The sequence below is a fragment of the Bemisia tabaci genome, chromosome 2 (assembly GCF_918797505.1).
Source record: "Bemisia tabaci chromosome 2, PGI_BMITA_v3".
Classification (NCBI taxonomy): Eukaryota; Metazoa; Arthropoda; class Insecta; order Hemiptera; family Aleyrodidae; genus Bemisia; species Bemisia tabaci.
Genome location: NC_092794.1, coordinates 16,758,357 through 16,784,532, shown reverse-complemented (window position 1 = coordinate 16,784,532; position 26,176 = coordinate 16,758,357). Strand labels below are relative to the sequence as shown.

At 39.2% G+C, this 26,176-nt stretch overlaps 3 protein-coding genes across 3 annotated transcripts in view; 2 read left to right on the top strand and 1 right to left on the bottom strand.

Annotated features, from left to right (window-relative positions):
- The first annotated feature begins 1,279 nt into the window (after nucleotides 1–1,279).
- LOC109033712 (large ribosomal subunit protein eL43) lies at nucleotides 1,280–3,802 on the top strand. The gene is made up of 3 exons (XM_019046441.2): nucleotides 1,280–1,433; nucleotides 2,082–2,210; nucleotides 3,609–3,802. Exons 1-3 carry the CDS (start codon nucleotides 1,431–1,433, stop codon nucleotides 3,753–3,755), a joined length of 279 nt encoding a protein of 92 aa, XP_018901986.1. The 5' UTR covers nucleotides 1,280–1,430; the 3' UTR covers nucleotides 3,756–3,802.
- The window catches only part of LOC109033711 (beta-1,4-galactosyltransferase galt-1), a 36,752-nt gene continuing 14,199 nt past the window's right edge, over nucleotides 3,624–26,176 (bottom strand). Inside the window, 6 exon segments of the mRNA XM_019046439.2 lie at nucleotides 3,624–9,530; nucleotides 9,532–9,772; nucleotides 10,936–11,243; nucleotides 11,790–12,041; nucleotides 12,727–12,883; nucleotides 16,409–16,641. Of these exon segments, the coding sequence (XP_018901984.2) occupies nucleotides 9,177–9,530; nucleotides 9,532–9,772; nucleotides 10,936–11,243; nucleotides 11,790–12,041; nucleotides 12,727–12,883; nucleotides 16,409–16,641 (1,545 nt within the window). The 3' untranslated portion in view covers nucleotides 3,624–9,176.
- Nucleotides 21,913–26,176, top strand: part of LOC109033663 (galactokinase) — a 122,202-nt gene continuing 117,938 nt past the window's right edge. Inside the window, exon 1 of the mRNA XM_072296782.1 lies at nucleotides 21,913–21,916. The gene's annotated coding sequence lies outside the window, so the exon portion shown is untranslated. The remainder of the gene's footprint in view (nucleotides 21,917–26,176) is intronic.

The window sequence follows — 26,176 nt, the reverse complement described above, 5'->3', positions numbered from 1 at the left end:
AGGTACCTACAGCAAAAAAGCTGATTTGGGGTTTAAATTATTGATTTTCAATTTTTGATTCATAATGGTTTCTCATATTTTTAAGATCCCCAGGACAAATTTGCAAGCCACAATTAGCAACAATATATATTTTCAAATATTTTATAATAATTATCCATGTAGAAAAGAGACAAACAAAAACAAACAAAAAAAGAAAAAATTATCAACTCAACCTGTAAAATATCTAACTTAAGTACCTAAAGGAAACTCTGGTGTCCTTTGCCACAACCTGTTTCAAAAAGTAATTGAAATTAATAAATCCAAAAAATTCAGAAATCAATGCAAAACTTAACTATTACAAAAGATTCAAATTACAAGTAAATCAAATTATGAAAATTACGAACGATCCTATCTACTGACAAGGTCAAAATATCAAGTAGGTCGGTTTAAAATTATTTTTACATTGCTTGCATATGAGAAGCTAAGGGCTTTTGATGTTAGTACTTAGTTCTCTTATACTTGTTTTACCTCTGGAAATCCTCAAAATAACAACATGCAAAACACCACCACCCATGGTAATCCATGATTGTATACATCAAAGTTTAATTTTGTAAACTTCTTGTCCAAGGTACTTAAAAGAAAAAAAATTTATTGTCATAGTTAAAAAACTCATACTAATTCAAAGAGCAAAAAGTAGTTATTGGAGGAAAAGTGTGAGAAAGATGCAGTAATGTACTGAAATTTTTTTTTTTTTTTTTTTTAAAGAAAAGAAGGTTTTGGTGCGCTATGCTATTTCAGATGTTCGTCCTCGTATGACTGGCCCATCGAGAGAAAAAAGAATCAGTCGCCAAGAAGTGCTGATACACCTTTAATACTTACGTATATTTCATTATTTTCATTCAGACCGATGTATAGAATAATTACTGTAAAATTTTGTTTTGTCATTTCTACCAATGGCACAAACACAGTATTCACTCATCAATAATCATACACAGATTTGAAAGGAACATCATACTTTCTCCGAACTAAGTATAACAAGTCTAATAAGTGTGAGGTCTAAAATCGGGACTCGCGTCGCTGTGTTATGTTTCTTACCAGGCATATTATGTACTTCTGCTTTGCAGGCAAACAGCCTCTTCGATAGTTTTTGATCACTAGAAAGATCATTTCCCTTTACAATGGATTACTTTACCAGAAAAAAAACTTTCTATTATGTAGTAGCACAAGTAGCGCTTGACTTCTAAAAGCTTGACCTCTTTCAAAAACTCGCGGCATACGTACGCCAGAATACGGTGTCCAATCGGTGTCGCTTGTTGGCAGTTGATTGTTGTTTATCAATCAACGTTGACGGGCAGTTGGAGTTTGGAGGTTAGGGATACCATCTTTACTTTATTTTTCACGGAAAAACGTGTGCGTTTACGTAGACAACCGAGAACTACCTAGTTCTAAACATGGTAAGTGTCACATTTTCTTTCCAAAGAATTATTATGCATCATTACACGCTAAAAATTATAACAGGTTCATTTTTGAGCATTCTGCGCCTTACCCTCACCTAGCAATCGCATTCTGAACTCGCATAGGCCTGTGTTGTTTTCGATGGAGGAAGCTCAGAATTAGTCTATAGAACTCAGACGAAAGAAAATGCAGCATTCTGTTGCCACACTTCCCTCTTCTAACAACGGGAAAAAGCATTTTCAGTCCCCAGAAAATTCTACCTCAGGCAATGAAAGCCAGACCACATGGTATAGTGGTTGTACGGCTTCGTATGACAACCAGTCCCTGCTTTACTATTCACTATCTCAGTTGAAGTTAATGTGGGTTTTGATTTTAATTCCTCACCTTCAATTTGTCTCTGTGAATATGCATTTGGCAAATTCTATGTTTCATCCATGTCTATTTTGATACAATCCAAGCTAGTAGAGTCAACGCAACACAAGTGACCAACAAGGTATACCAAGTAACTTCTTTGGAAGGAATTATCTTAGTCACATGAATGTGATATGTTTATTCAGCTCTATCCGATAGCAGATTTACTTTTCTCTATTGTTTGATGTAGCTTTGTATGCACTTAAACTTAGCTCGGTTTTCATGCCTGATTTCAGACTCGCGGAACGAAGAAGGTCGGAATCACTGGTAAATACGGTACTCGATATGGTGCCAGTTTACGTAAGCAGGTCAAGAAAATTGAAATAACCCAACACTCCAAATACACATGTTCTTTCTGTGGAAAGGTATGCCGATCGCACATAATTTTATTTCTCTTTTTATATTTAACTTACAGCATTTAGAAAATTCATCTGAACAAAACACAAACATGCTTGCAGCAATCAAGGGCGTATACTTTTATTCCCTTTAAGAGTGAATTTACCTATATGAAGAAAATTGCAAGATGTTTCTGGATGTCCAAAGGATTTTTTTTTTTTTTTATGTCATTGTTAATCAGGAAAATTAAAATTTAAGAATAATGTTCTTATTATATATCTTGCTGTCACATCAGCACATTCAATTGGTGACCTCTTTGATGTGAAGGCATATTGGTGACGTAAGCCCACAACCACATATCACGTTTGCGGTGTTTGAAAATCTCCGCCTCTATATCGACAGCGTATGTTCGCAATCACATATCTCATTTGCAGTGTCTGAAAATCTCCACCTTAATGTTATTTTTTAAAGGTGAACAAATTGACATCATTCCTTGAAGCTTAAGTATGCAGAATTTTCTTTGCACAAAGAAGAAAAATCACCGCAGTTTTAAGGAAGTGCTGCCGAGTCGTTTTCCGTTTAAAGAATAAAGTATGACAGGAACTTTGCAACATTGCAAAACCAAGATACGCAGTTGCGGACTCACACCGTGGATATGCATGCTCACGCCCTTTTTGAGTGACCGCACTTTTCAAATCCTCTTACCAAATAATGATACTACAAAAGCTGGTATGCCCGTTACATACCAGGAAAACCACCTGTTAAGAATGGCTGCATGTAGATAATTAACTGTCAATATTTCCTGCGAGGACTCTCTTGCACTTTTACATTAATTTTCCCAATGAAGAGGTGTTTCAAAGTGGAGATAGATCCTTCAAAACGCGTCCACATCAGAAATATTAATATGCATGTGCTGGTGAATCCTTTCAGAACATATTGATTCTTAACAATTAGTTACATGGTGGACGTGGAGGTCCAAGGACCAAAAAAAAATATAGCAGCAAATGTTTCCAGGTTAATTTGATTTTCATTTTCAACAATGATGTCTTTCCGGAGCAAAATTTCACATTTTACAATTCTGGTTGTTTGCCATTTTTTATGCAAACGCACAGTTTTGGTGTTATGATAGGTTTTTTGTACAAAATGGAGGGTCAAACTTAAAATTACTAATCTCATCTTAGAATTGACTTTTGGTACCAGTAAAATTTATGAATAACCCAGATTCTGGCAACAATTTTTTTTGGCAAGTGGCACAGATTACTATCTGGGGCAGCAACATTTCAAACCTTTGTTTTTTTATGCACCCGAGGATACGACCTAGATCAAGAAAATTAGCCAAGCCTAGTTTTCTGTTTTTGGTATGAACTACCATGCTACTATTTAATAGATACTGTTTCTAATTGATTTGTGTTTTTTTTTCTTTGCAGCAAAGTATGCGAAGATCGTGTGTAGGAATCTGGTCATGTGACAGGTGTCGAAGAACGGTTGCCGGTGGAGCTTATGTTTATGCCACAACTGCCGCTACGTCTGTGAGATCAGCCATCAGACGTCTCAGAGAAATCCATAATGTATAAGTTAACCAATTGACCTGTTTTCAATAAAAGAAAGAAAATCCACACAACTGAGGTATTTTTGTATTGCTTCTTATTAGATACCCTTGAGTCATTCTCAACCCTTTGCCTCCTACGGAAGAGTATATGCGTGATCGCAATACCGCACTGAGCCCTTATGGACAAGTATTCCCGTCTTGGAACCTCAAAAATCTTCATTTTTGGTTTTATTTATTGAAAAAAAAAAAAAAAAAATTGGGTGCTAGTAGTCAACTTTTGATGACTGATCTTCACTCGTACATACTTAAAGATAAAGCACACACATTTGGACTGAATTAAACAGAAAGGAACCAACCCACATTTTGGAAAAAATTGAGTTATGAGTGGTTTTGAACTCAACCACTTCTTTACCATCTATCGCCAAAAATTCAAAGTTTTTGTTGTAGCAAATTTTGCAGAAATTGAACTTGAAGTTTATCTTTTACATTGAGTCTTATGCAGAAGCCAAACTTTAAACCTCTTTTTCTCGGTTCGATCCCGATGTGGCTTGGTTCCTTTCTGTTTAACTCCGTCCATTTCAAGCTGTTTGGTCGAAAATTAGGCAAATGAGGGTCAGTAAACTAAAAATAGTCTTTTTTGCCATTCCTAACCTAGGGTGGGGAAGCACGGTTGCAAATCTAACTCAGGAGTCAAAAGGTTAAATCAAGACATCCAGAGATAAATTTTTTAATTCTTTAGTTGGTTGGAAAAGTTAAGTGCAGTAGAAAATTGGAGTGAAAAATTGATATAAATAATAGGCTTGAGCGGCTAATCCACATTTTTATCTCCCTCTATATTTTTTGCTCCGTGATGATTTGGGCCAGAAATTGGTTCGAAGAAGAAATCAATTTTCATTTTCAATCATAGTTTATTTATAAACTGGAAGACATTTTTTTTTCAAAATATAACCACATCAGTTACATCAGTGAAGAGTCATCTATTTACAAAATGTCTTAAAAATTCATCCTCAAGGTTAACAATAAATCATTTGAAGATAAAGCAAATGAAGGAGCCAAACATGATATGGATGCTTACAAGAATGTTGGAAATTCTTAACAATTGAAAGATCGAGAAGAAGAAATACAAATTTGAAGCATTCAACTCATGTCTTGTGCAATAAGTTACTTAAGATTGGGCTCACTAAAAACAACCCATCTTCCACCCTAACATGTGACTGTCTTTGATGCAACAAGGGCTATTAGATTTTAAAAAACTTAGAACTTTGTGAGTCATTCACATGGTTGCACAGGGAATTTGGCTGAATATTTTAGCCTCTAAGCCTCTCACAAAGATAGTAATAAATGGAAACAAACAGTCATAGTAAATTCCCTTCCAGAGTGAAATCCTTCTGACGGGCAAAATTTCACTTGCAAACAAAAAAACAGAAAATTTTTGAACTTCAATTTTATTTTAATCTACCAATAACCGATTTTCTAGCGGAACACTCTGTTTGTTCAGGGGTACAGAAAGTTCCGAGGAGCGATAATCAAGTGTAATATTAGCCCCTAAATTTCCCTTCCTTGAAAATTTTCCTCACTACTTGGAAACATCAAAGTTGCTTGTTGAGCGAAGAGAATTGAGAAATGAGTGATTTTCTGCACCCTTGTATATTTACTCATGAGTTCCAGACAAAGTGTTGGCTGGAAGAGGGTTTTCGACTTTTCAAAACCTCCTTGCAATCCATCTCCGTTGTGCTCAAAAACTGGAAAGTGATTATTTTTACTATCTTTTCATATTGTCTCTCTTTTAACGATTTGTGGAGGAAAGGAAGAGGGGTTAGAATTGACTTTCCCAAAGTCCATTTATGATATAATCAACAGTTTTGTCTACCTCTGCATCTCGAGCATCCGGAAGGACTCCCCTCCTCAAAGCAGGCCTTTGACTTCTACTGCCATCACATTCACTGCCTCAATTTTATTCACTACTCGCCATAATTAAAATGAAAGTTGAGTCTGAAATTTAGTAGAAACCCCCTTGGGGGTTGAGGATTTAAAAAGTTGTTAACCCCAATAATCGTGGATGTCAACATCCGCTACTTTTATATGTAAAGCTTCTTTTGTTCAGATGAGTATTCTTGCATAGATTCTGTGGCGAAGAACAAACAAAATTATTCTTATCAAAAAAATGAGGAATTTTTCATCTGTCCCTGTTAAAAGCAGTTAGTAGTTATGCATTATCAAGTGTGGCATAATGACTGCTCAATCAATTTTAAATGCAAAACTCTTTCCTCACAATAATATGAAGAATAACTAATTTGGCTGTTCTTTCAGTTTTTTTATCGAAAAACAGGGTATCACCTGCAGTAACTTAAACATAGGTATCACCTCCATGCGTGCGTAGGATTCGCATAATACATGCATAATAATTCCTAATACTTAGTAGTTTTATAAAATAAAGTTTCATAAAATGAGAGTTTAACATTAAATATCACGTTAAAAATGTACAAAAATAGTGAAATTCATTGAGAAAATATTTTCTACAACTAGAAATACTGGATTATAGAGAGATCAAATTCGGGTAAAACACGACCATGCTAATCATCAGTGGGTCGATTGTGGAAATATGTCAGCACAGTAAGATGAAACCCTCTCTGCACCATGTTAGATATAGATTTTTGATGTCTTGTTGTGCTGTCATAAGTTTCAAAAATCATTCCACTATACTGAAGAAGAGTGGCCTTCTAAGACGCAAGTGTTGTAATTGCTTTCGATACTTTGCATCATATGTACACATTTTGTATTGTTTGATACAGCTACTTGTTGCGAAAACTTAACCCTCCTTAAAAATTTATAAAACTCGCATTAGATAAGTTCATAGTTATTCACTTTGACTGTCACATGCAGTAGACTTCAGCATTATTTTCTAATTTTTATTGTAAACATAGAAATCCACGATATTCTGTGGGTTAAAGTACTTCGAAGGTCTCATGCAATGAAGAGAACCTTTAATTTTCTTTATTATTTTCAAGTACACATTAAAGGGTGTTTCCATTGAAGTATCTCTAACTGATACTCGCTCAAGGATTTTAGAGAAATGATTATCGAAAGGCAAAGCAGCAATAAATCAAGAAGCTCCATAACTTTCAATTTTAAAATATCAAAATTCATGGAAGAAAACTTTTTAAGCAGCTCAATCAATCCAAGAGGATCTAAGACTTAATTTAAATGATCATAACAATGCCAATTCCTCCTTAATCAGTGTGAGGCAATAGATCTTTCTCAGGTCATAAACTGGAAACTGAACTTTTGACATTATCATCAATTTTCTATCTTTAATACTTTACAACCGCCACTGTTTTCAACCAAAATCGTAATATTATCATTTTTAATGTGAGCATGCTTTAACAAGAAGTGAGTTTTCAAAATCTTATAATTAAGAAACGACCAAAATTCATCAAATTGCTGAAAAGAAATTTCAAGTATTAGGTCTGCAATGGTAACGGCCTAAATATAAACTAAGGTAAAATCAATACCTGTCTCTGCGAATATGCCTTGCTTAAAAAGTTAGAAAAATTGATCAAAAAGAACATGAAACAAGGATCAGAAAATTAAATAAATTAAAAGAAGGAAACAAATAACTCTAAATATTTAAATTAATTAAAGTATCACATCAAAAATTCAACCTTCAGAGATGAATCAAAAGCTTTTCCGATAGTGAATGGCGTAGATACTTAAATAGACAAGCAGTTTTTAGAAACTTTCCCTGAAATAGATGAAAATAAAAACAAGCTTACGAAATACCATTCACACCTATAGGGCTTTTATTCTTATCTGGCAAGCTGAATCTTGCTAGCCTTAGTGCAAGAGTGATCAATCTCTAGGATGACTCTTACCCTTAAGGCCTCTAAGGCTGAAGAGAAAAAAATTTATTTTAGGGTAGAAACATTTTCTCTCACGTAGAACGTGTTATCAACTTCAATACAGATTGTGTGTCTCGAGCCTTAATATTCTTTGGTTCTTTTTTAGAGAAGTTCCTTTTTCAAAGAAGAATTCATTGGTATTCTTATGAGAAGGCAGTCTCATTTACCAATTTCACGATGTAACGCCGTTTGCTGGTTTTTATTTTAATTTCTTTTTAATTTTAATTCTTTTTGCAGTTGATAATGGTGCCGTAAGGTACCGAAACGTCCTGCCTTTTATTGTGTATTTTTAGCCTTGTTTCCGCTTTTTCCTGTGTTTTCGATTGTTCTTATGAGAATAAACACACTTTTATCCAGGAAGAATTCAAATGTCGGCAGAAATTAAGTTCGAGTTGAACCAAGTAGATGATATACTAAGTACTCAGAAGCTGAATTTTTTGTATACCTCGTTTAACACGACAAAGCCCAAAAAGTTCAAATTTGTCACAACTCCATCTGAAACTGAATATTTCTGGTGAGGGCATAACTCGTTTTTGATTTTTAGAAAATGCGAGGGTCATCCCAAACGTCTTGCGCGTTTTACTCTCATTTCAAAAGTAATAAAGTTAGGGAAAATCCGATTAAACGTGCATAAATGAGGCATACTTTCAGCTTTAATTTAGGCCCAAGTTTTTTTTTTTAAAATCGGATGAACGGGACGCTCAGAAGGTCATTTCCCCCGATGCGTTTCCAGGCGCACGGTCTCCGTGATAAGTAAGATGTGAGGACGATTGCGGCCAATCTGATCCAATCGTATTGAAATCTTATCAATTTTTTTACCAGGTCGTTAACCTGTGCTGCATGCTATTTTTTAGGCCTTCTATGATAAGTGCAATCAGTGTTCTTTCGACATTCGTGTAAGCTTGTTTAAAGTGTGATTTAAAGTTATGGCACTTTCAAAGCCAGAGAACTGTGAAGTTCGGTCAGTAATTCGATTTTTGACTTTGGAAGGTGTTAGGCCATGTAACATTAGGTACACCCAGACTTCAAGCAGTGTAGGTACGGGGAAAATGCGATGAACGATGGAAATGTCCGGAGGTTGGTCCAATCCGCGCGCCGGGAGGTGGCGGGAAACGCATCGAAGGCGGTGCGGGAGAATTGACCTCCTGAGCGTCTTGTTTATCCGATTTTTAAAAACTTGAGCTTAAATTAAAGCTGAAAGTATGCCTAATGTGCACGTCTAATCGGATTTTCTCTAGCTTTAATAATTTTGAAATGAGAGAAAAACGCGCAAGACTTGGGATTACCCTCGTAGAAGAAGGTTTTCTAGAGGTTGACGAGGACCCCTTTTGTCCTTTCGAAGGTATCATTTATTTTAAGTTTGATCTATTCTGTAAAGTTCAAAAAACATGCCTCAAAATATTTAATATTTTTTCAATATATCCAAGGAAATATCTGTACAGAACGATGACATTTTTTCTACCATTTCCCTGACAGTAACGATCGTAAGTTAAGTCAGATTTTGAACATGAGATCAGTCATCCCTAACAGATCAGTGCGAATCGAGTTTACAAAGTTCTAACAGGCCTCTTGTTCAAGAACAAGTAATTCTTCATTTTCATCGAAACCCTCCGTGTAATGTTGGTCAAGATGCCTCTACTCATCTCGCTGATGTCAGTAAGATTGTAGTATGATGCCCCCGGTGACAGTGTCAAGGTGAAAGGCAACTTGGGCAACGCGCATGGGAAGCTTGTGTACCTCTCATGAAAATTAACCACCAGCCGTGTTGCATATCGGTATGCTATCTGGTCAATAACAGACTTGGATTTGACACAGTCATTGCCACCGAACTCGCAGACCCGATAATGATGGAGCAGTCCAACATCAGAAGGGACATTCAATGTACCATGCCCAGGGATGAAACTCCCAGATGAAGTGGTTGCCTGCCTCAACGACAAATTCTGGTCTACAAATATACTTGGAGCGCTGCTTGTGTGGGTTAAGCTTCGTTTTTCTGCGTGTCTTGCGGAGTGTTACGAAGTTGTTGATTATTGGAGCATATTTGCGGTCAATTGTGTTGTCATCCGACCACTGGAGGTAGAAAAATGCATTCTGGAAAGAGTAGGAGGCTGTTGTTCGCAGATTCAGTTTTTGTCCAAGCCATCTGTCAAAAAGAAAGTGGAGTTAATGAAGCAACTTTAAAGTTTTGAACTTTATTGACATAATCTTATTATCAATGCGGTTACCGATGGGGATCATAATAATGATTGAAAGCATTAGTTTGTCTATACCTGAAGTACAAAACATCGCCGAAAAGCTCTTCAAATGGTTTTTTTCTTTTTTCTTGTGTGTGCGTCAAACTCTGTGTGGTCTAAGAGCTCTAAAAAGGACCTCTTTGGGGATGAACTGCTAAGTATGCAACGGCCGAAGTCATAAGGTCACGATAACTGTGACTAATTTTTTCGAATGCATTGAAATTGTGATAGGTAATCGTAATTTAAGATGATGGTGGCTTCTGTATGACAACGCAATCTACTCCAGCTGAAGTGAGCTGAATATTGAAGCATTTATCAACAAAAATCAACCATATCAGTTAAATAACAATTATCAAATATACAGACAAATCTTGTCCATTTCGTCACCTTTCGAAATTTACGAAAATTTTTCCCTAATGTTAGTGACAGGAACAATTGTAAGAAGAATCTATTTCGTGCCACTGTTTCAAAAATTTACCCCTCTGAAGAACTGGTAGTCCCGTCAATCTAACATTTTTCCGGGAAAATCAATATATAGAAGGTTTCTCTGCAGAAACATGTTGCAATCGGCCACCAGAACAACGCATCGAAAGTTTACCGGAATCGCCTGTTCACTAAGGCCACCATTTTGAGAAAAGACGGGCTCACTATCTCTCCTTTGTTTCTAAAGTTTCTCTCAAATCTAATGCTGTATCGTCGTTTCTAATCCCGCCAAATATTGTCTGGCCGCCGCGCTCGCCGGTCGGCACGAAAGCATATTAGCGCCTACAAGACTGCAGAAATACTTCACGCATTGCGCCAAACACAGTGCGGTCGCCGCGCCGCGCAGTTCGGCGCCAAAAGCATATTAGCGCCTACAAGACTGGATGAATACTTCACGCATTGTGCCAAACACGCAATAAGGCGGCCTTAGCAGCTAGCGGACAGCCGATTCCGGTAAACTTTTGATAAGTTGTTCTGTTTCCGGAAAGAAACCTTCTATACTTACAATGATTTTCCCAGATTGCCCTGTTTTAGAGCTAATTTGACTGGACTATGGCCTACAGGTTACCTTTCAAATGAATTGCCTTACCCTATCAATTCAGGTAGTGTTTTCTGCTGCTGCGGAATGATGAACTCATCCAGGTCGATGAATGCAGCATATGAGTAGCGGTGCATACAACGATAAAGACAATCATTGAGTGCTGCAAAGAGGCCTACGGTGCGAATCTCTTTCTGAGAAATCATGTCCAGCTTCCATGGGAGAATTGTAACGAGGCCCTCATTAACGTATTGTTTCAGGACACAAGTTGCATCAGGCCCAATCGATGCATTGTACAGAATCATATGTGACGCTCCCAGAAGCAGATTTAGTTCGATAAATTCAATTAGCTGGTTCACCTACACAGACAAAGACAGAAGCTAATCAAACAAGATGAAGATTAGGTCTATAGTAATACGTAAGAAATGTATAGGCAACTGAACCAATGCGACAGCTAAAGTTACAAAGCATGTAGCTGGAGTGTGGTGTCTCAAAATTTCTATAGCAAAATTATCTTCCAGCTTACTAGACCAGCTAGTATTACTAGACTTTTTATGCAAAATTTTGAGAGAGTTCAAGAGGGGCGAAGAAAAATCACACAAACTTGTTTGCCATTAGTAGACAACCCCCCTCCGCCTCCCCCCCCCCCCCCCAAAAGTAATGTGACAAGAAATCTGCAACGTTACGAATTGAGATACATCATTTTGTAGTATTACCATCAAGTGATACCATGGCATAATTGTGATCGTATAGGTACTGCTTTGAAAGAACTTATTTATTATTTTCTTTCTTGTTTTTACTTGAAAGTTCAAAGACCCAAACATTAGATGAAATGTAGTTTTTTTATAAAATTTAATCATGCTCTGTTTACCCTTACGTCACTTTTATCGATTTCGTCTCCTTACCCTGTTATAGTGAAAGTGAAGAGGTTTGACGCAAACAGCCAGGGTGTTGGTGTTAGAGCTAGTGTTGAGAGAAGGGCCGAGAGAGAAAGCCGGGGAAGGAACATCTAGATTCCTTATCAGCAGCAGATTTGTGATGGGTGCATGTAACTGATGAATAACCGACACCGACCATAATCCAAATGTCAGGTTGTGAGGCACAGAGCACAGTATGAATACTGCACTATACTTCAGGTTCCAATTTTCTCTAATTACCTGGACAAAAATAACTCCGATGAATGTAGGTACTTAATGGTTCATACTCTCAATGCATATTTTTTTTTTTTTTTTTTTTTTTTTTTTTTTTTTTTTTAATCGAGCTCTTTGATGTTAAGGGTTTCAATATATGTATGGAAGAAAACAACAATGAATGGCTTGACCAAGATTTTTTTTTTTTTCATTTTTAATCACTCAATATTTTTTTTTCACATTTTTATTGTTTAGAGTGAGAAAAATGATGGGAAAAAAGAGAAAAAAATTCTCTTCAAAATTGTCTTGTATTTTAAATTTCTTAATGGCTTTCTCCTCATATTTTTAAGGCCCAAAAATAACATTTTTGGAAAGCTGTTAAAATCAATATTTTATCTTTTGTATTAGAATTGTGATTTATTTAAAGATTCATTTTTGCTCGCTCTTTGAAATCTAATCCATAGGATTATGTAAATTACTTTGCTTTAAGACTTCTCAGATTTTCCATGTACGTAGACTTTTCCATAATTTGCTGCAAAGAACTGCATCCCCTCAGTTGCCACACCCCGCTTTTCTATACAGCCCTGTTGGTCACCTTTAGATTTAACTTCGGCACTTCCAAAGCAACTGGATACCTTAATTTAGATAATGCAACAACGATGATGATTTAAAAAAAGTAAAAATATGCAGTCAAAGGGACTGAAATTCATACCTTTACTTTTCCATTGACGATTTGGGAATCATTCCCCGAAGGAGACCATAGTCTACACCACACTCTTTCAGGGTTCCTTGTCTTAGTTGCAGCAATTACGCGAATAAGTTTGTTGCCTCGCTGATCCAAATAAGCCGAATAGACGAAGAATTTAAAACTGAAAAGATAATACATTTTCAGACATCATTATTATGAACTCCTTGATTCCTTGCATTGGTTTCAGGACATTCCGTCGACGATTTTTTGTCCGCGTGCCTGTTTTGTCCAGTAGTTTACGTCCACGCGTAAAATAAGAGTTGTGTTGAAAGAAACTATACAAAAATGAATATAAAAGGGGAAAAAACCAAAAGATAAAAGAAATAATTAAAGTGCTATGGGGATCATTAAATTTGACACGGAACCACCATAATATTTACAAAACTTATTTTATATTTTCCATTGATATATTTTTTTTCATCAATTTAAATGAGGAAAATCCATGGAGAATGTGCAAAAAATTCAAAATCATGAGCTTAAAAACGCCGACTCCGCGATTTGAAATATTAGAGCCGAACACAGAGCGGACCGGCGTGCTACGGGCACGAAACGCGCATTGACACCTTCAAACCTAAGGGAACACTTCACGCATTGCGCAATGCTTGAAGTATCCCCTTAGGTTTGTAGGCGTCAATGCGCGTTGGGAGTTGGCCAGCCGCCCGCGCCGTAGCAAACGAGTCCCATTGTTTATCGTTACAGACGAAAATAAGTTGAGAGAGGGAAGTCATAATGCTTTCAATTTTATACATACATATTTTTGGGCAAAATGAGAGACGACGTTTCTCCATTTGCGACGTGCAGACTTCCTTAGAAATTTTATTTTTATTTCGAGGAGCTGGTCAACATGAAACTTAAATTCTCCATGATTTTTCGTATTCGATAGCAGAAGATTTGGTTCAAAATTTAAAGTCGTAAATTTGGATTGTTTCTCATGGAAGAGATGAAAAAAGAACGGAAATTTTGAAACGCCGCAATGGAAATACGTGGTTTCGCACTTCAGTCTGTGGAATACGGACATCCATCAAGTTTAAATAGTTGCATCAAGTCCCCGTCACCGCCGACCAACGCGTCTGGCGATCGAATCAACTACAGGTAGTACGAGCAGGGATTCAAAACGCCTTCAATTTTTTGGAAGCAATACGGACATCCGTCGAGGTTGTATAGTTGTATCAAGGCGCCGCCCGCTACGCCGCGCCGCAGCGTACCACGGCGCTTGAAGCAACTATTTCTCACCAGAGGTACTGCTCAGTATCAAATGACATTGAAGGCGCTACAACATTTTAAGAATGATAGAGCATCCTTCAAGAGCACGGAGCTTTCCACGCAAAATAATTCAAGGTACTACGGCACGAAGTCCCCCGCCGAAAAAAATACGTGGACATAAACTACTAGAAGAACCAGGTGTGCGGACAAAAAATCGGTGTCGAAATGTCATTGAACCATTGCATTTTTCGTCACAGTTCATTCCACTGGGCTAATTCCCATAATTTTTGCGGCTATCAGTAGGTGATAGTCCTATGATGAGTTCGCTCTCCTCAGATTTTGAAAAGTTTTCGCCAGTTTCTGTACCTATATTCCGGAGTAGAAGGGTTGTAAATCCCATCGAAACAATTTCAGTTTGTATTTTTTGTCACGGCTTGTTCTAAAGATCAGCTAGCGGGCCGATTTTCATGATTTTTGCGGCTATCAATAGCAGTGGCCAAGCGTGAATGATCGATCATCGATATTTACCCAATTGAAACTATGGTACAGAATCAATTATTAAGGTGATTCGTCAAGCTCAAGTGATGTGGTCGAACTGGCATGCGATATATCGCATCTTTTAGGTCAAAAATCTAGGCAAATTTTGAATATTCAGGGGAAACAAGGACGATAGCCCCTGCGCATGAGCCTAAAGAATCATTCTAAACCCAAAAATCGGCACAATTCAGAGAAATGAAAGCAGGATAGTGTTTGAAAAAAACCTCGCATTCGATACAAAAATCGATAGCTGAATCGAATGCGAGGTTTTTTTTCCAAACACTAACCTGTTTTCATTTCTCTGAATTTTGCCGATTTTTTGGGTTTAGAATGATTCTTTAGGCTCATGCGTAGGGACTATCGTCCTTTTTTTTGCTGAAAATTCAAAATCTGCCGAGATTTTTTACCTAAAAGATGCGATATATCGCATGCCAGTTCGACCACTTATTTTGAGCTTGACGAATCACCTTAATGTAAAAACACTTAATACGCTGTAGTTGTGTTCTTAATAAAAGTTTAAAAAAATAGAAAACTTTCCGCCGTAAGGATCCACGTAATTTCGAAATTTCAAACACGTATTTCTCGAAGTAGCAAAAACTGCACTCATGCGATTTATCCTCCAAGCCCCTCAATTGCAATTCATTACCTTGACGCTACCTTAAGTGTATGTCATATAGATTGTGTTCGATACATCGAACGGGTGAGATTGTATCGAAGTCGATCGGTTCAAAACATAAACATAGCCTCAAAAGTCAATCGAGTAATCTGAGGGAGCGGGTTTTTGTGATAGATTTTTGATTCATATGAGTACTAATTGGCTGAGAGTAGTGAAATTTCCTCGAAATATCTCATTTCCAGCTTTTTTTTGTTTGTTTGTTTATTTGTTTGTTTATTTGTTTGTTTGTTTGTTTGTTTGTTTGTTTGTTTGTTTGTTTGTTTGTTTATTTGTTCACTGGAAAAAAAGCCACTTTGGATCTAGAGTCCAGACTCTTAAAAACATCGACAAGAAAAAATACGCTTGATTCAATCAGATTTAAGCTTAAATCAACCAAGCCTCTTAATTTGAGGGGATTTCCTTTTGATTTAAGCTTAAATCTGATTGAATCAAGAGTCCTTTTTCTTGACAATGTTTTCAAGAGTCTGGACTCTAGATCCTATGTGTTTTTTTTTCCAGTGTAGAGTTGATCATAAATGATTGAATTACAAAAAATGTCAGCCAGGTGGATTCCGAAAATGATGACTTATCGAGCTTCTCGAGGTGGTGGGAAACGCAACGAAGACGGCGTGGTAGAGATGACCTGAGCGTCCCATTTATCCGACTTTAAAACAAATTGGGCTTAAATTGGACGTATTTGTGCTTTAAGGAACTATAAGCTAATAGTTTGCGTGAGACATAGTTCCTTTTAGCATAAATACGTCCAATTAAAGATGAGATTATGCCTTATATGTGTCGCAGGCAAATAATCAAATGCCTAGGCAAATAGTCAAATATTCTATCTTAGATTGAAATTCTGACTCTTTTCCTAATTTCAGACAAAATAATTCATTACTCCTGTAAGAAAAAATTCTCAGTAAAAATTTGCACACACAATAGTATGTTAAACAATTCTTAGCTCCCGAAGAGACACTGATCTTGAAATTTTCAGCACGTCGTAAGATACAGAATTTTTGGAATTTCAACATTTAAAAATACGAGAAGCATATTGAAGAGGAAAAGACAAAAAGAGCTCTGGACTCTAGATCCGACGTGGTTTTTTTTTTCCAGTGTTTCTTATGGCTGCCTGGGCAGGCAGATTTTCCATTGCTTAAATTCGCACCTTGTCCATGTCCATCGATCCATTCTGTTTTTTTTTATTTTAAAGATATGGGATCGGACGGATGCGGGGGGAGGGGGAGGAACACTTACGTGGTGGCAGCGACCGGGAGCCAAAGGGCGTCGGTTGCGGTGAGGTTCTCTGCGGTGGGCAAGGGGTGAGTCCTGAGGGGGTAGGCGGCCCCGAATTTCGCGGCTCCGCTCGTGCTGGAGCTCCCGCTCGTTCCAATTCCTCCGCCTCCTCCTCCCGTGGCTCGGAGCTGACCCGAGTACTGGAGCAGAGCGATGAACTTGTCCCCGTCGTCCGGGTACAGAACCTCATTCGACTGAAAAATAATAACAACTCAGTTGAAACACCAATCGGCTAACAGTTACCGCTCCTCCCTATCCGGAATATTCCGACTCAAAAACTAAATAAATGCACATGAACATAAAGGTTCCGAATGAAAAAAACACTAAGAAGTGGCCCGAACTGTCTGTAACAAGGTGGAGAAATGGTGCTGGGTCCACACCATTTCGCGGGCAAACAAGGCCAAGAAATTCCAAAAATTAAAATTAAATAAAAAAAATTATTATTATTTAAAATAATAATAATAATAATAAATAATTTAATTAAAGTAATTTTGACTCTAATTTTAATTTTTGGAATTTCTTGACCTTGTTTCCCCGCGAAATGGTGTGGACCCAGCACCATTTCTCCACCTTGTTACATAAAGGTTCCTACATGCATATCGATGGCGTAAGTCCACAACCACGTACCTTGTTTGCGGTGTTTGAAAATCTCCGCCTCTTAATTTTTTTTGAAAGGAGAACAAATTGACATCATTCCTTGAAGTAATATCAACGTAATTTCTTGAAAACTTCCTTGATTTTTCCTCTGTGTTGGAGGAATATTCTGCGAAAATTTCAGGCTATAGAGTTGGCTTGTCCTCCTCAAAAACGTAAAACCAGAGCAGAGGTATTGAAACACCGCGAATGAGATACGATACGTGGTTTCGCACTTTGGTCATCGATGTGTGATATGGACTGCATTTTGCAATTTGGAATTATACATTCTGGTCCGGTTTAAAAACAACGTATGTGCTATTAGTTTCCCTATGCACATATGTGTTTTTTCAGATGAGCCAGAATTTATAGTTCCAAATTGCAAAATGCAGTCCATATGTTAGCTGATGCTGTCTCGGTAACATTTCAAGGTATTAAAATGCACTCGTGTCCGCAACTCGAACAGTCTGTATTTCGTACCTGGATCCACATGCTTCCATCAGTATCATAATCGATGACCAAAAAGCGAGACTACGTATCTCCGTTTGCGACGTTGCAGAATTTCTGCCATGTTTCATTTTTTCGTAGCAAAACTAAGTAATTCCTTAAAAGCTTCCTTGATTTTCCCTCTCTGATAGTAGAATATTCTTTATAAACAAGCAATGAGGTTGGTTTGTTTCTTTTCATAAAACACGAGCGGAAATTCTGAAACCCCGCAATGGAGGCGCGTGGTTTCTCACTTTCGCCATCGCTATAAAGTATGTACCAGAAAAATGACAAAAAAAACCTCCACTTGGAGATGAAAAGATTCATTGGTTTATTTTTTTCTCAACGGCGTTCGATGGAAGGAAAGGAAGATATATTGAAAAATAAGTTGGTTGGCATATTTGAGGAGGGACAAGTCGCAAATAGTGCTAAGATAAATATGCCTAAGAAACAGGGGAGGGCGAAAAGAGGAGTTAGAAGGTGGAGGAGTAAGAGCAAAATGAGAAGCCGAATCAACCGAAATCAAACTGCCTTCATTTTAGCGAGATACCGCCGTGCGCTACGCGAGAGTTGATATAGTTGTATCAAAAGATGAACCCAACTTTGCGTCTATCTTCACGGCTCCTTCCTGATTGTGAGTTTATCGATGGCGAGGTTTGAACAAAAGATAATAAACACCATACATAAAAATAGATAAATAAATGAATAAATAAAAATAAAAAAGGTCGATGGCTCTAATAGGTGCAGGTCTATGAATGAAATTAATAGTTCTTTCACCAGTTTCGAAGTTATGAATCCTTCAAGCAATCCTAACAGTGCTCTCTATGTTCAAATTTATTGAAACAAAAATTATAGGTTTAACAGCATCGGTCGAATGTATATATTTATTCGGAATCGGTTGGACTACATCATGATTTTGAAATTTTGGGCGGGAGGAGGGACACGATTCGTCAAGGAGATACCGCACTCGGTAAAATACATTTCGATGGCCAAAGTGCGAAACCATGTATCTCCGTTTGCGACGTTGCAGACTTCCTGTCATACTCTAATTTTCCCTTGGAAAACCTAATCGACTTAATTTCATGAAAACTTGATTTTTCTTCTCTGTCAGCGGAATATTCTTTATAGATTTCAAGCTATATAGTTGGCTCGTTTCTCTCTGAAAAAATGAAACAGTAGCGGAGATTTTGAAAACATTGCAATGGGAGTACATGCATGGTTCCACACCTTGGCCATCGATTTACTCCTTGCGTATGACGCGTAGAGAGGATTGGCGCTAGCCAATAGGGGGGGGGGGGGGTGGGTAGGGAGTTGACCCCTCATTTTTTATTTTTTTGACGTACAGTAATTTTCGCACATCCGGTTCGCGGTTACGTGCGGCGCTTTAGCTATCCCATGCCTAAGCTGCTCGGGTCGTAACTCACGAGACGAAACAACGGTCGCGATTTACATGTATATTTTTGTGACGGAAAAAATGTATGTATGTATGTATATTTTTGTATTGTTTTTACGACGGCATTTCGATTCGTATTTTCGATCTATTTAGGCCTTGTCTCCACGGGCCGTTTCACGAGATTTGTCCCAGGGAAAAATCCCACTTACGAAGTTGGGAAAAATATTGAGTTAATCAATATTTTTCCCAGTACCAAGTATGGTCCTTTTACCCTTAGGACCCACTGAGAGAAGAAGAAGAAGTGTAAACGAATTGTGCGATATTTTGTTGATTACTCCATTGTTCATGTTTAATTAGTTAAAATACTGTGTCTAATTATCAATTGAGTGCACTTATTATTTTAATCCCGGTTAAATACTCGCAACTTTGACTAAGTTATCTTCCCGCGCAAACTAGTCGCAGGTGCGTATGAGCCTTGTTCCATGGAGACGGTAACTGGGAAAAATCTCAGAAGTTTCATTCCTGCGATTCGAACTTGGGAAAAATCCCATGAAAACGTCCCGTGGAGACAAGGCCTTAGCGTTTTCCCCATCCAGCGTGAACCTCTGTCCTAAATCGCCGAATAACCGAGGGACATTCGTATTGCTTATGTATTTGCAAGTGCAGATATTGTGGTTTCTCACTGCGTCGTTACCTTGTCCAACGCTGTGCACTTGGGTGCAAAAAGCTGAGATAAAATGAAAGGCAGACAACGCTGTGAATAAAGGTCGCATCTGTACCCGCTCCACTCCTCTCCCGCGAAGTGTCGCTCTCGGATCATAAATACTGGATGCAGGAGGGGTGCACGCGCGGCGGTGTGGCACGGCGGCCGGCGGGTGGAAATAAATCAAATCCCGGGTGTAAGTTTTCTCGAATTTCGCTTCACCTAATTTCCCTGGCGCGGGCTTGATACCTTCATTAATCATGCATTGGGCGAAGGGACAAAGCCGAGTAAACGTCTGGAATTCCTAACGTTCGCCCAACTTCGGCTCCTTAGTTTCCGACCAACGCTGATGCTTCCTCCATTATTATTTCCCAGCGGACACCGCACTGTGGAACAAGCTATTAGAAGAGGCAGGCCACGAAATTTTTGGCTATTTCAAATTTTGATTTTCGAAAATCTAAAATTTCAAAGTTTCAAGATTTTGTCCGATTTCTTCTATCGACTAGGTCCACTGTGTACCGAGAGAAGCGGAAGTAGACACAGTGTGTCTTCTAGCTCCTAAATAGCAGTGATCGCGATAAATTGCGATTTGATCGGAGAGTGTATTGCAATTTTATCGACGTCGCGATTTATTGCAATATTATCGTATGAAAAATTGCGATTTCATCGCATAAATTGCAATAAAATCGCGATTTTATCGACGGCGATATAGCGCAATGTTGTCGAACCAAAATCGTGAAAAATTGAGATAAAATTCGATTTTATCGAATGCGATATTATAGAGATAAAATTGCGACAAAATTGAGGATAATCGATAGATGCTGATGATCTAGCGCGATCATCGCCAAAGAATCGGAGAAAAATCGCAACTTAATTTAAAAATATCGCGATTTTTCGCTTGATCAATGCTACGTGGGGAGAAGGAAGCCCGCTTTTGACTTCTCTGGCTGACTTTTCAAAAGCGCGGAAACAAATAGCATCAAAAATTATTATTTTTAGTTTTCCATGCCAAACAATCTGCGATGAATCAGAGAATATGCACCTGCTTTTTGTGGTTTTAAAGTTAGCACACAATTAAGAGCTTAGCCGATAGTGAGCGATTTTTGATTTCAACCTACGTATGAAAGCCGCTTTCATAGCGCAGCCTCGCGCTCTGCGACGCTCAATCGCCATCGCCCCTATCCTCCAGAGATCATCAGGCAATTGCCACCTTCTGATCTCCTCCTCCACCCCTTGTCGCCACTCTTTACTTGTTTTCATGAGTCAATTGCACTAATTTACTAAAATTCACTCATTGACCGGTCATAAATCAACTAAAGTGCTCATCAACTCGGACACATTTTACCACCATGGTGCAAAGGGCGGGAATGATCGCAAAATGACGCGAGCGAATCAGAAACAATGTTCTGTCTTTGTTTACATTTGCACCAAGGGTTCGATATTTTATCGAATGACGTAGCCACTGAATCAGTCATCAGTCTACTGAGGCTATCACTATGACGTCATCGTGAAATTTTGCAACATTCATCCGGGAACTTAAGTGGCTGTTGTCGCTTTTTATCCGGAGCAAAGATTTGTTTGGGCGAGGATGAAAGAGGACCCGAAACCCCTCTCGCGGTGGAAATGAGATTATCGAAGTGTCTGTCTCGCCGCTGGCACACGACACGACGGTCGGGACTCCATACGACACTCGACGTGATAAAAGCTCAAAGTGGCTCCTCCCGCCCCCGAGCTCCGGCGACCGCACGATTAGCACAAACACTCGCTGCGAGAAAGGCACCGACACGGCGACGTGCGCCGGAGGGGGAGGGGGAGGGTGACGCGACATGGTGCCCGATAAAAGCGGCGAAGGGCCACCCTCGAGTGCCGCAGCTAGCTTTCTTTGCGGCTGAAATTGCTCGTTAGAAGCTCGCTCCGCAGGGCATCCGCAACAAAAGGAAATCAGGGCGAATCGACCGATTACTGAACAAGGTACGAATTTAAGGCCCTGTCCACATGAGCGCAGTTCGAGGAACTTATTTGACGAACTGCTCAGTTCCCGGAACTTATTTTTTGAAACGAGGCATGCTGTCCACACGAGTTCGCCCGAACTGAAACCGGAACCTCAATAAAACTATACAATTATCGCAAAATAATAGATTATTACGGCCGCCAAAGTAACAAAAATAAATGTCAAGACATGTAAAGGACGTAAAAAACAAAAAATAACAAATTCACATCAAAAGAAACATATATAGAAGCTCGGAGTACGGGGGAAGTTCCGGGTTTTGGAGGAATAAGTTTTTAGCTCAGCTAAAACTTGTTCCGGGAGCAAGTTCCTCGGAATAAGTTCCGCGAACCGCGCTCGTGTGGAGAAGGCCTAAGCATTCTTATCCATGTTCCTTTTTTAAAATTTCACGTAGAGCACGATTTTTACGACGACAATGGAGATGTTGCATGTGTGAGGAATTTGTGATTTGACCATAGATTCTTATGTAAAAGTTCGCGAGAAACACGATGGTGTCACTGGTTTTCTCTGAAATCATCGCCCAAGCTCAAAAAAGCTCTCCAAGTGAGGCAGAAATGGAGGGAATATTCCACCCTACCCTGAGAGTCCACTTCTACATCAAAACAAACTCTCCATGAAAGATAGGGAGCAAATACATTGACAGGGCTGCCACTTTATTTGGGGACTCCAAAACTGAAAACACGACAACCCTGCTAATGTATTTGCTCCCTATCTTTGCATGGAGAGTTTGTCTTGATGTAGAGGTGAACTCTCAGGGTCTGGGTAGGGTGGGATATCCCCTCCATTTAGGCCCCACTTTGAGAGCTTTTTTTGAGCTTGGGAGTTGATTTCAGAGAAAACCAGTGGCACCACGCGTTTCTCGCGAACTTTTACATAAGAATAAATGGTCAAATCGCAATCCCTCACACATGCAACATCTCCATTGCTCGTTAGAAGCTCGCTCCGGTGGGCATATATCCGCAACAATAGGGAAACAGGGCGAATCGATCGATTACTGGACAAGGTACGATAATTTAAGCATTCTCATCCATGTTCCCTCTTTAAAATTTCACGTGGAGCACGATTTGCACGACGATAATAGGGATGTTGCATGTGTGAGGAATTTGCGATATGACTCTTGATTCTCATGTAAAAGTTCGCGAGAAACACGACGGTCCCACTGATTTCCTCTGGAATCAATTCCCAAGCTCAAAAAACGCTCTCAAAGTTGAGGCTGTAATGAAGGGAATAGATTGCGCGTAGTTCCGAGGCTCCCCTCGCGATTCACCGAGCTCGTGGAGCTTTCCAGACCAGAAATTCCCAATTGGGTCATTCAGCGGCGTGCTGCCAGCGCTGGCGCCTACAAACCTAACAGGGATACTTCACGCATTGCGCAATGCGTGAAGTATCCCTGTTAGGTTTGTAGGCGCCTGTGCGCGTGTCACGCTAGTTGCCCGCCGCGCAAGCGACTATTTCGAGACAGAAGTGTTGCACAGTATCATACGAAATGGAGATATTGCATGTGTGAGGAATTTGCGATTTGACTGTTGATTCTTATGCAAAAATTTGCGGGAAACACGATGGTGCCACTGGTTTTCTCTTAAATCATCTCCCAAGCTCAAAAAACGCTCTCAAAGTAGAGGCTGTAATGGAGGAGATATCCCACGCTATCCTTAGAGTCCATCTCTACATCAAGACAAACTCTCCGTGCAAAGGTAGGGAGCAAATACATTAGCAGGGTTGCCGTGTTTCCAGTTTTAGAGTCCCCAAATAAAGTGGCAGCCCTGTCAATGTATTTGCCCCCTATCTTTGCATGGAGAGTTTGTCTTGATGTGGAGGTGGACTCTCAGGATAGCGTGGATATCCCCTCCATTACGCCCTCAACTTCGAGAGGTTTTTTTGAGCTTGGGGGTTGATTTCAGAGAAAACCAGTGGCACTATCGTGTTTCTCACGTTTTAGCAGGTCGATTCACAGACTTGTTGATCGCTTCACGGGTGTGTCGATCAACTCACAGATTTTTTGATCCATTCGCGGCTAATGTAAATCGAGTCTCGGCTTGATCGATCGATTCACGGTTGTCGATCGGATCTCGTCGATCGGTTGCATGAATAATAAAAATTGAGTTCTTGCATCGGTGTTTGCATCTTGAGGATTGTTTACCCTGTGACGTAGGTCGGTACAACATGGCGTCGATATTCCAGTAAAATCCGGAATTCGAAGTATGAAAAACGAACCACAACGTCCGATTTTTTGGCTTAAATCAACTCATGATGTAATTTCAAACACTTCACATAAAATGCATTTTTTTCTTAAACTACACCATTTCCAGACTCGTCCGTACCGACCTATCCCAAGTAGCATTTTTTAAAAGAAAATCACGATTTGTGCGATTTTTTCGGCGATAAAATTGCTAAGATCATCAACATCTGAGCGATTATCCTCGATCTCGTTGCAATAAAATCGCGATTTTATCGCCCGGCAATCCATCGCGATATATGGCGATTTAATCTCGATTTTATTGACGAAAATTGATCCCGATTTTATTGAACAAAAAATTGCGATGCATAGCGATTTAATCGCCATAAATCGCAATTTTGTATTCGATTATATTGTGATGAATTGCCACCGATATAATCGCGATTATCAACCGATAAAATCGCTATTTATCGCGATCACTGCTACTTGGGACGTCATCAAAAAAGTCCAAAATGCCCGAGATGCTAACACCTCCTTTTTTTCTCGATGGATCGGTTGAGAGGAGTTATCGAGGAGATAAAGTGTAGTTTAAAATGCGGTCGGGCTAGCTCAGGTTAAATCCGTCCGAACACGACTGGAAAAACGGCAGCAACGGAAGGTGAGCGCCTGACGTTAAAAAAAAGCGCGGGTCATTACGCAGACGAGGATGCACCTCGCGCAGGCAGGACGAAGACAAGCAGGTAAAAAACCTCCCGAGGAGGCCATTAATTGGGACCGAGCTTACAATGCCCGCGCACAAAGGTCTATCCGTCATAGTTCAGCGCTCCGCTCACAAAAGCTCCATCCGTCATCCGCGACCGACGCACGGTGGATCGAGTCAATAGGAGAGCTCGGACAAAATTTGGAAACTTCATACACTGAAAAAAAAAATCTCGGTGTATTTACCAAGAAAAGGGTAAAATTACCAAGAATTCAGGGTTCTATTTGATCCCAGTTTTTTCTTGGTAACATTACCATTTATGGAATTGGTAATTTTACTGTGAAATCTCGGTAAAATAATTGACTTTCTCGGTAACTTTACTGATCCCCGGTAAAAACGCCAATATTTTTTATCGACTGTGGTAGAATTACCGAGATAAAATGGCAAAGTTGCCGGGAATTGATTACCAATAAAAGTGGTATTCTTACCTGAAAAAACAGTAAAAATACCGGTTTTTAGGTAAGCTTACCAGTCTGTCTTGGTAAAATTACCAATAATTGGTAAAAAAGTGAGATGGTAAAGGTACCAACGGACCTTGGTAAAAACGCTGAAAATTTTTTTTCAATGAGAGGTCGGACAAAATTCGGAATCTTTAAACGCTTATAACTCTGTTTATACAACATTTTGAGCTTCTAAAAGTGGATCCATATGTTTCCTCGTGGAATTTTCTTCTGGAAACACCTCTTTAAGTTTAAAATGTGACGAAATAAACATAAAAATTTGCAGTTTTAGTCAAAAATTTCATGTCCGAGCTTTCTGATCGACTCGATCCACTGTGCGACGCTGCCCCTCCGTGAGAAACCATCGAGACCCCTCCGATAATCCCCGTTGAAAAAAGTGTGCGTCGCTTAGAAATCTAAAATGCACCCACAGAGAGCGACGTAAAGACGTCTTCCTCTTCTGACGTAAGAGCGTATCTCAATTGCCGTATGAGCCCCGAAAAGCATGGATTGAAATGTAGTACAGGGCTCACGCGGAGGTTGAGACGCGCCCTTACGTCAGAGGATCGACGAAGGAAGAGCACCGCAAGGCGGAAAAGCGGGGGGGGGGGGGGAGGCGGAAAACGGAGGATCAGACCGCGCTCGGATAACTCCCTTGACACGACCTTTTTTTTTCTCAGCTTTCCTGCCCACGAATTTTCGAAATTTTGCTGTGATTAATCGAATAAAATACTGGTTTAATACAGTCATAGGAATAAATTGTGAAAGTAAAAATGTTAGCATGATTTTTCGCTTTTTCTTGACCCTCAAATGAGACTACCTATTCTAGCAGGAACGCTGTGTAGGTATTATTCACATGGAGCCAGTGGCGATTCCAGCAAGTAGACACTTGAGCTCTTCGCCGTAAATTTACACAATTTTGAAAACTCAAAATTCGACTAGCTGCATAGGCATTGATGAAAATACCTTGATGAAAATAAAAAAAAGGCCCGATTTAACTGCATTTTAAAAAAAATAATATGCTGTTTTAGCACCTAGGAGGTCAAAAATATGTCTGGTGATCCCACGATGCTGCCTTTACTGCCCCCGCAGTTAACTTTATTACATCCTGTGAACGCAAATTCAACTGC

Bases quoted from the DNA above. Each gene is read 5' to 3' on its own strand.
- LOC109033712 (XM_019046441.2), top strand. The intron at 2,211-3,608 runs GTATGCCGATCG...TTTTCTTTGCAG, and splicing joins CATGTTCTTTCTGTGGAAAG to CAAAGTATGCGAAGATCGTG.